This window comes from Grammomys surdaster, unplaced genomic scaffold (genome assembly GCF_004785775.1).
Source record: "Grammomys surdaster isolate TR1022 unplaced genomic scaffold, NIH_TR_1.0 262, whole genome shotgun sequence".
Taxonomy (NCBI): domain Eukaryota; kingdom Metazoa; phylum Chordata; class Mammalia; order Rodentia; family Muridae; genus Grammomys; species Grammomys surdaster.
The window spans coordinates 2,840,388-2,849,759 of NW_021604703.1; the positions used below are offsets into that span (position 1 = coordinate 2,840,388).

Consider the following 9,372-nt stretch of genomic DNA (forward strand, 5'->3'; position numbering starts at 1 on the left):
AGGCCAGCCTATGTCTCACTTCCCCCAGCTTTCTTACAATTCTGGGCTCCAGAGGCTAAAAGCAGCACTGAGGACTACAGAAGCCTACCCACCAAGGCTATAGCAGTCTAGCCTGATCTTCCGTCAGACAACATGGCTCTCTCCATGGAAGGTGTAGAGGACAAGGTGATCATCACCCCCAAGTTATTGCCGAAGCTGCACTATGTTCTCCCAAGTCTATCAAGGACCAGAGTGGGTATCAACTCTGATGCCCCCATGTAGAGAGAGACATGGCTACTGCCTTTACAGGGACAGTGTCCTTCTCTGTTCTTAGGAGACTGATGTGACCTTCTGGCTTTACTGAGGGATGACTCTCACTACTGCTGGCTTTCCTGATCACACATTTGGCATCACTTACTCGTGACCCAAAATGTCCTACTTATGGCAAAGTGTCCGCTAGCCTGAGCAGTCATAACACAGGAAGAAATAGTAACAACCAAGGTGTCCCCTACATGATGTGGTGGCCAGGACTCAGATAGAATATCAGGTCTCCTGCTGGGGAACAGCCCTGCCATTTGGTGGTAGACAATCAGCATGATGCCAAAGAAAGTGGCTCAGGGAGGACTTTATGAACATCTGGGGTGCTAGCCTAAGACTAAAGCCGCCTCACGAAAGGCAGCCGGGCCAAGAATGTGCCAAAGCAGTCATGGAGCTCCCCCGTGTTCCCATCTCTCTACATGTCTGGCCTATACGCTAGTGGAGTAGAACACTGCAGTTGAAGCCTTGACTGCTAGTCTCCATGGAACAACACATGCACAGAAACAGGAGAGAGGGGGGAGACTCCGGAAACTTTAAGAAGGGAAAAGAAGGCCAGGCATTGAGTTTACAGGCTCATTGAAGAATGGAGGTCACCAGCCACTGTTAAGAACAACTGTGCATGGGCCGGGTGTTGGTGGCGCACGCCTTTAATCCCAGCACTTGGGAGGCAGAGGCAGGCGGATTTCTGAGTTTGAGGCCAGCCTGGTCTACAGAGTGAGTTCCAGGACAGTCAGGGCTACACAGAGAAACCCTGTCTCGAAAAAAACAAAAACAAAAAAAACAAAAAAACAACTGTGCATGAACTAAACCCCAAAAGTGCTACAGTCTCTCACTTAGTATTTCCCACCATGTGCACCACCAACCAGCCCAGCAGGGATGGAGAGCAGAACAAACCCTTAGCCAATGCACTCTGCTTCTGCTGCACTAGGAAAGCTTCCAATCCATCTCATTCTGTCACCAGTGGACACATTTGCTGTGTGGCAGGCACTGGGGCAGTGAGAAGGTGAGAGCACTACATCCTTGACCCCAGGCTTATTCTAAACTCAAGTGCCATAGAGGCCAAGGAAGCACCATAAATGCCAAAGAGGATCGATATAGCAATGCTGATGACCATCACAGTTACAGCTAATACTTACAAGTTCTGAAATACACAGCTTCCATCCCACTTACTCCAAACAGCAGCTCCATGAGGTTGACTGCAATATGGTTTCTCTCCACTGTACAGACAAGACCACTGGGGCATTGTGAGACAGTTACATACAGGAGGCCACACTGCTCAGGATCTGACCAGAGACAACGTGATCCGGAAACTTACACTCTTGGCCACATTACTCTGTTGAAAAATCGCAACTTCCAGAAAGAGGCGGCGGAAATGGCAGAGCCAATGTTCAGACATGGCCCAGGGTTGCCACCGGCCTGGGATTGCAGTCAACTGTGAGAATACAACAGCAGGAAGGCCACGGCAACACATACATGCAATCCCAGTGTCAGGGAGGCTAAGGCAGAAGGATCAGGAGTTCAAAGTTTAGCCTGAACCACCTAGAGAGACCCTGTCTCAAAACACAAACAAGCCAGGTGCTGGTGGTTCACGCCTTTAATCTTAGCATTCAGAAGGCAGAGGCAGTTGGATCTTGAACAGCCTGGTCTACAAAGTGAGTTTCAGGACAGCAAGGGCTACACAGAGAAACAGAAACAACAACAAACCTACAAACAAGTCAGCTTTGGTGTCACATACCAGTAGCAAATGCTGAAGGGGCTATGGCAGAAGGATCATAGTTTCAGGGCTAGCCTGGATTACCAAGGGCTATGGATGTAGCTCGTGGTAGAGCCCTTCCTAACCATCGTTAGGCCCCAATTTCTATCCTTAGTGCCTCCCTCAAACAAAACCAAGTGAAAAGAAAAGAAAGATGTGAACATTAAGTAGAAAGTAGGGACAGTGGTACACTCCTGTAATCTCAGCACTGAGATGCACAGGAAAATCAGGAATTCAAGGCTATCCTTAGGTACTTAGCAAGCTTGAGGGCAGCCTGGACTACGTGAGATCCTGTCTCAAAAAGGAAGATGTGAAAAGGAAGAAGGAAATAAAACCAAAAGAAAAAAGAGAATATTGGGACCAACAGAGGGTTTGGCATTTTGGAGAATGTATCTGGACATTACTGTCTGGCAGACTAGTCTGGTAGAGAGAGCTGGGGAAATGATATGTCCACTCCATTCTGGGGGCATGGAGGCATGATTGACTCTTCCATGAGATCAAGCCTTTAGGCTGGCAGGCCCGAGACAGGGGTAGATCTTGCTGACTCTGGCCCCCTTCATATCTAGCAACCTAGGGTGCTCACTAGGGGCTCTAAACATCTTCGAACCCCCCCTCCCCCGGACAGAGACAGTTGGTACTTGAGATCTGCACACAATAAAATCTGCACAGGGCCAAGATCCCCTCTTTAATCACTAACAAGCTCTTGGATATTGAGCAAAGCCAAAGGTTTCTACGTCATCCTTTCTTTGGCACATCAGAGAAAGTACCCAAACTAAGAAAGTGCAATCTTTCATGCCTGGCCATCTAGAACAAAGCAGAGGACCTTGTTTATTATACAGCCCAGTGGGTAACTGGGACATCCCTGTCCTGGACTAGAACTGCTCTTTCTGAACCCTCGGGATCAGCCCTAATTGACAGACACGAGGAACTGCCTGTTTTACCAAGAATCGAGGTGGCATCTAGGGAGAAATTGGGTCTCACAGCTTGCCCCCACACAAAGACAGACTATCTTCAGAGACTGGAAATCTGCTGAAGTACACACACCAACAAGACAGGCGAAGCTGCAGATGAATAAAGAACCCCAAACTATGCTGGTGGTGGGGAGGGAATCAAAGCAGACACCCAATCTAAGAAATGTGGTTCCTGAGTCTGGGATGCTGAGCAGCTCCCTAACGCTAGGTCTTCCACACGCTACTCTAGTGCTGTGGTCTCTGAACACATATGTTTTCTGGCTTCTGTGCCTAGCATCGGCTGGCCCCCTAGACTATCTCAGGGTTTAAAATTCAGAACGGTTTTTCCTCTTGTTCATCTCAAGGCATCCTTGGATGCAGCCTGCCAGTTAGATAGAAAGCCCACTCCTCACGAATCACTGTACCACTGGGAGCTTTCTCCACCCATGTTCCTGGCACCAAGTGGCTTCAGCTACTACTCCCAAGCAGTCTAGGCCTTAAAAATAGCCAGAGTAGAGGCCTCAGGCCAGAACTGTGGTGTTAAGCACAACTGTCCTTGAGCCCAAGAGGAATCCTAGGAATGTTCCCAGGAAAGGCTTGGGCTCTGGTCCCAGGATTCCAAGCAAGCCTCTAACCCCAGGTCAGAGGTCACGGGAAATAACTAAAAGGTTGTATGGGAGAGAGAAAAGCCAGAGAAGCTGTCATCCTGGGCCTGGAGAGAACAGAAGCAGGGAACACCTGTCCTCAATCCAGTGGCCACCTGGGCCGCAGCGTCTCTCCTACAGAAGCAGCAACAGAACACCTGGGAGGAAGACTCAGACTCAGATCAACCTTCATAGTGCTATCATGGTGCCCACATGGTTAACAACAGGGAGGGCTGCTGGACCCGGCTGGCCATTACCCACTCTCTTGTAGGAAGACTGGGTTCTCCCTGGCCCAGTACTTGGTCCTACACTTCTCTGTCCAGGACACTCTCATTTTCCTACAGCCAAGTGGTAGCCCATCAACTAGGGATGGTTTGATTGACACATCTACCAAAATCGGGTTTCCCAGAAACAAAAGAGCGGAGTTCCTGAGCCTGTCCCCACCACCTGCCACCGAGGCCTGGGACGCAGACACTTTCTTAGGCTTTGATGTGCTGCCGAAGAGAAAAATGTCCCATCCAGCCACTGCACATATGGGGCGCTCTGCTGCAGAAGGCACGGCAGCTCCAGTTTTCCGCTTGGCTAGGGACTGACTCTAGGGGCAACCACTGCTGTCTGCCAATGGGCACAGCCACAAGTGGTCCAACCATTCAAAGAAGGAGGCAGCATTTCCTTGTGAATGAAACACCAGCCATAGAAGGGGAATGTGGGTTCCCGAATCTCCCTGACTTGTTTACCACCACAGGCTGGATAATGGTCCTGGCAGGTCCCAGAGTGGTGTCCTTGTACCAACATGGCCAGAGGCAGCTATGGAGGCTCAGCTATGCCTCATCTCTGCTATCCATTCACCCCAACAGCAGACAAAGGGTCTTCTCTGTCCCTGAGAATTCTGGGTCCATCTCACAGTTCCCCTAAAGCCCAGATTCCCAGTGGCCCACAACCCGAAGGCCCCTCCAAGAACAGCTGGAGAACATGATCAGAGAAAGACACTTACTTCCTCTGATTCTGTTCACCTAACTTGGCTCATAAAGCCTAATATGTACCTGGAAGCTTCTCATCCTAAGAATACCCAGTTGAAGGCAAGCAAGGCAACTGTAGTTATTGCCAAGAAGCTCTCTGCCCTGTTCTCTGCTGTCACCTCCCAAGGAGGCTTCCTCACACGTGTCCTGAGGATGCACACAACTCCTATAGAAGCTAATAGAGAGGATCCCAGCTCCCAGGAGAGCATTCTGACTCTTGGAGACATCCCATTCTTCAAGCAGATGTGTTTCCCCACCCCCTAGTCAGCTCCACATCTGGTTATCCACAAAGCTAGTGCACTGTAAGATGTGGCTGGGGGGGTGTGTGTCCCAAAACCCTAAAGGCAGCAGGAAGCAGGAAGCTGAGACACCTGGAGGCCAGCTGGTCCTTGCTTCTTTGCTCTGGGGCATGGCCCCAAGGAAGCTGGACTTCAGTCATAAAGACATCTGGGAGTTACTGTCCCAAACACAGACCACTCCCTAGTTCATCCTAGGGCTCAGAAGTCAATCACCTCAAGGGGCCCTCAGGTGGAAGGGTATTTATATATTTGGGTATTGGGCCCATCTTTGAATGGCCTGCAACCAAAATCTGCTTCCTCACTCAATCTCAGCCTGCTGACATAAAAACCAATGAGCACAAAACATCCATTGCCCATCCAAAGTGTTAGGACAAGCCCTGCGTTCTCCTTGGCTCTGGGGTCAGTCTCTTGCTATCGTCTTTCTTCCTGTCCCAAACAGTCCACGCTCGGATGCTTCCTTGGGTCATCAACCCCTCACCAGACTCATAGCTCTGGTCCATCTCATAAGGTCCTAGTAAGGTTGGCCCCTAGTGTGTGAGGTAGGGAAGGAAGGAAGGAAAAGGCAACCCTACCTCCTAGAGAAAGGTGTGGAGCTGTATCTCTGGCTGTGGCGTTCACATGTGACCCCTCAATGCACTGGGAGCTACACAGACACCTTTTTCTCAGCTATCGTTTCTGCCCAGAGAGGCTTGCCAAGGTCATTTTCACAGGATAGGGAGATCCTAGGGGACAGGACCCTTGAGCCACACTGGGGTGAGAAGGCTGCTTCCCACATCTCGCTTCAGGACAGAATAGGCACTCCTTGGATAGCATGCTTTTTGGGGAAGTGTCAAGATTACAGGGTGACAACGGATGTAGCAGATGGCGCTGAGGATAAAGCGGAGATGGGGGGTGAGCGGCTGGCTAGGAAGAATGCCAAGTATGAGGCTGCTTCACGTTTCTTTCCTCTCCCCCGCACATCCTCACTTTGCTGGGACCTACAGGGTCCCTCACCTAGCAGTCTGAACCTGGTTCCGTTAGATGCAGACAGGAGTCACAGGAGCTGGTCAGGGTTGGAGAAGAGTGAGCCTCAGAGTCAGAATCTAAGAAGAGAGGGACCCCAAAAGTGTGCCAGGAGTCCGATGGCCCAAGGAAGACAAGAGATGACAGAACCTGCTGAGGGCTGATCCCATGTACATATGCACAGCCATCAACCTAAGCCTCTGAGCTGACCTACGGCTGAGCAGGACCCAGTCAGAAGTCAGAGATGTGGGGCCAGCAAGAAGGTACCTGCTGTCAAATCTGACAGCCAAAATTCCATTTCCAGGACCCATATGATGAGGGACTTGAAAGTTGTCCTCTAACCTCAGCACACACACCATCACACAAGCATACCCACATACATACATACATACATACATACATACATACATACATACTCAGATACGCACAACAAACAAATAGAATATAATATAGGCCTATGTGTATATACCATGCTGGTAAGGATAAGTCAAAATACCAACACACTGTCAGGTGTGACACAGCACTTGAGAGACAGAGGCTGGTAGATCTCTGTGAGTTCAGGGCCAGCCTTGTCTACATAGTGGGATCCAGACAGCCAGGACTATGTAGAGAGACCCCAACTCAAAAACAAAAAGAGATACCAACACACCTTCATCTCAAAGCACATTGCTGTGTGAGTTCATTTTAAAATCTAGGCAGCACAGGTGGTTGAACCCAGGACTTCCTACACAAGTAAGCTCTCCACCCCAAGCTACAGCCCAAAGTCTTCTGTGTGATCTTGTAGACTCCAGACTAAGGCAGTTTACAGGTCATCAGGGGCCCGTCTGACCACCTTTGCACAAGCCAGAGGTGCAGTTGATACCTGCCAAACGTGCCACCAAACCTTGCAGCTGGAAAAATATCCAACATGCTTCCAATAAGCCAAAAACTACAGATAACCTTCAAAAAACTCTTTAAGGAATCAGTACCGCTTTGCACTGGTAAGGGAGGAAATTACCTTCCCAGGAAGATAAGGAAGGGAAGAAAGAGACCAGAGTACTAAATTCCAGCCAAACTCCACCCAACATCTCCACCCAAATTCAATTCCATCCAAGTCCTCCCAGGAGGCTGATGGCCCAGAGTGCAGAGGGCCGGGAAGGCATCCATCCCTCTGGCATAACCATCATACTGAGCAAGGCCCCAAGATTCCGGGGTTAGCTGGACTTGAGTCCCCACTCTGTGCTTTGGTTCACTATGGGGATAATATGAAGACTTCCTACAGAAATGATTCAAAAGTAAACAGAAGCAAGATCTTCCCAAGCAGCAGCTGTACAATGTAGACGCTCAGCTGGCCCTCTGAGGATATCTCTGGCCACCGTGGGACCATGGCAAAGACATTTTCTGCAGCCATCTCACACATGGCTGGGTATTTACTGAGTCCTTATCCACACAACTCTATGAGGGACATATGCTTTTCTCTTACTGTGTAAATGAGAACACCGAGGGTTAAACAGCTTGCCAGAGGTCCCATGACCAACAAGTGGTATCTCTAGGAATCCTCTCAGGCCACTGGTGCTAGCTAGCTGCTTTACACATACTCTCATCTGAACAATATCAACTGTTAGACAAACCTCTGACCTCAATACAAAACAGACTTAACCTTCTGGTTAGCTAAGCACAGAAAACCCAGCGCTCAGACAGATAGACAGACAGACAGACACACACACACACACACACACACACACACACACACACACACACACCTTTTGGTCTCCATCCACTGGGCAGGTTTATAAGGGCTCAGCTGTTTTCCTGCAGTACATAAATTCTATTTTACAGCCACGGGAGTGAAGTGGACCTTGGTTTGGCCCAGCCTCTGCGTCTCTGTTCCCCACGTAGCAAACTTACTTATCAGACACACAGCCCCCTCCTCAGGGGTCACAGAACACACCCGTCTACACATTACAAAACCTAGAGCTCTGGCTTTGTTATGCATATTCGTAAAGACCAACAAATGTATTTTCAGATTAAAGAAGAAATTTGCATATATAAATTCAGATGACAGTATTTATAGCAAAATTACATAAGTCCTGGCTCCCTTATTTAGCCCCAGAACCAATTCGTTATCGGTCACACATTCAGAATTCTCCCTCCTTCCAACAGCCCTGGGCCCTCCTCCACCTCCTCCCTCCCTTCCCCTCCTCCCCTTCCAGTCGACCAGGGCCTCACATGCTGGCAAGAGGACACAGCTTCCTTCACCGTCACAGCCTAGCCTCTCAGACACACCCAAATCCAGCCTTAGACACCAAGAGAGTACAGACAACCCCCCCAAAAGGCCTCCCTCCGCATGCTATGGCCTGGCTCAAGTTCACAGACATCCTTCTTAGGACCACCAAGGGACGTCAGCCTAGAGAGAGGCAGACCCAGACTGGGGCCCAAACAAACCCTCAATGCTTTGGATCTGGAATCACTTCAGCTCCTGGGAATGGCTGCCGCAGAGCCAGAGTCTACCACTGAGGTCCTGGACCTGTCTGGAGTCGCACCCAGGATCCAGGTTCTCGGGAGGGCAGTGGAGGAGATGAGCAGCGGGCCTGGGTTCTTCCGACCCAAAGTCTGCAACTCTCCTGAGCTCTTTCGGGAATGTGTGTTTGTGCTGGGGGAAGAAAAATCCCTGGATCCCTGGGGCTCCATCCTCACTCTCTACACCTAGATAACATACAGCACCTTACGCGGCAAAGGCAAGTCCCCAGAGGTGCAGGAACACCCTGGGAGAGAAGAGTCGGGGGCGTCCGGAATCCTCCCCTCTGGACAAGAGTCAGTTTTCACACCTGCCCTGATAAGCCCAGATCTCGGCTTCTTCCCGCGAAAGGAGCTTACTTCGCGCGAAGCCCAACACTCCGAGACACCCTCCCGGGGTTGGCTCCCAGGTCCCGGGGTTCGAGACCCCGCCGGGCAGTGCTGACAGCCCGCCTCGCGCCCCCTCCCGTGCCCTAGCGCGCCTCAAGCCTCACCGAGACGCGTTCCAGGTCAGTGGCCGCCATGGCGAGCTGCGCACCGGGCGGGCTGATTGCGGGGATCGCCGGGGCCGCGGCGGGGATGAGCCGGCTGCGGGACGCGCTCCGCCCGGGCGGCTGCGGCTGAATGGATCCAATATGGCCACTTCCTGGAAACTCCCCTTGGCGGCGGCGGCGGGAGAAGCCGCGGAGCCGGCCCCGCCCCCGCCCGCGGGACCGGCCTCCCTACCCGGCTCGGCCCCAGCGCAGCACGCTCCCCGTGGCTGGGACCGACCGGGGGGTCTCCGCGGCTTGGCGGGAGGTACTAGCTGCGGGTGCTGCTGGGACTTGTAGTCTGCGAGGTGGGGGGGCCCGGACTGCCACGTCTGGGGGACCCGGGCCGCTCTCCGAGGCCTGCTGCATGTCCCTGGGAAAC

At 51.5% G+C, this 9,372-nt stretch overlaps 1 protein-coding gene across 1 annotated transcript in view; it reads right to left on the minus strand.

The window, feature by feature from the left end:
* The window catches only part of Septin8 (septin 8), a 26,630-nt gene extending 17,573 nt beyond the window's left edge, over positions 1-9,057 (minus strand). Inside the window, exon 1 of the mRNA XM_028775900.1 lies at positions 8,955-9,057. Within this exon, the coding sequence (XP_028631733.1) occupies positions 8,955-8,984 (30 nt within the window). The 5' untranslated portion in view covers positions 8,985-9,057. The remainder of the gene's footprint in view (positions 1-8,954) is intronic.
* Positions 9,058-9,372: the final 315 nt, after the last annotated feature.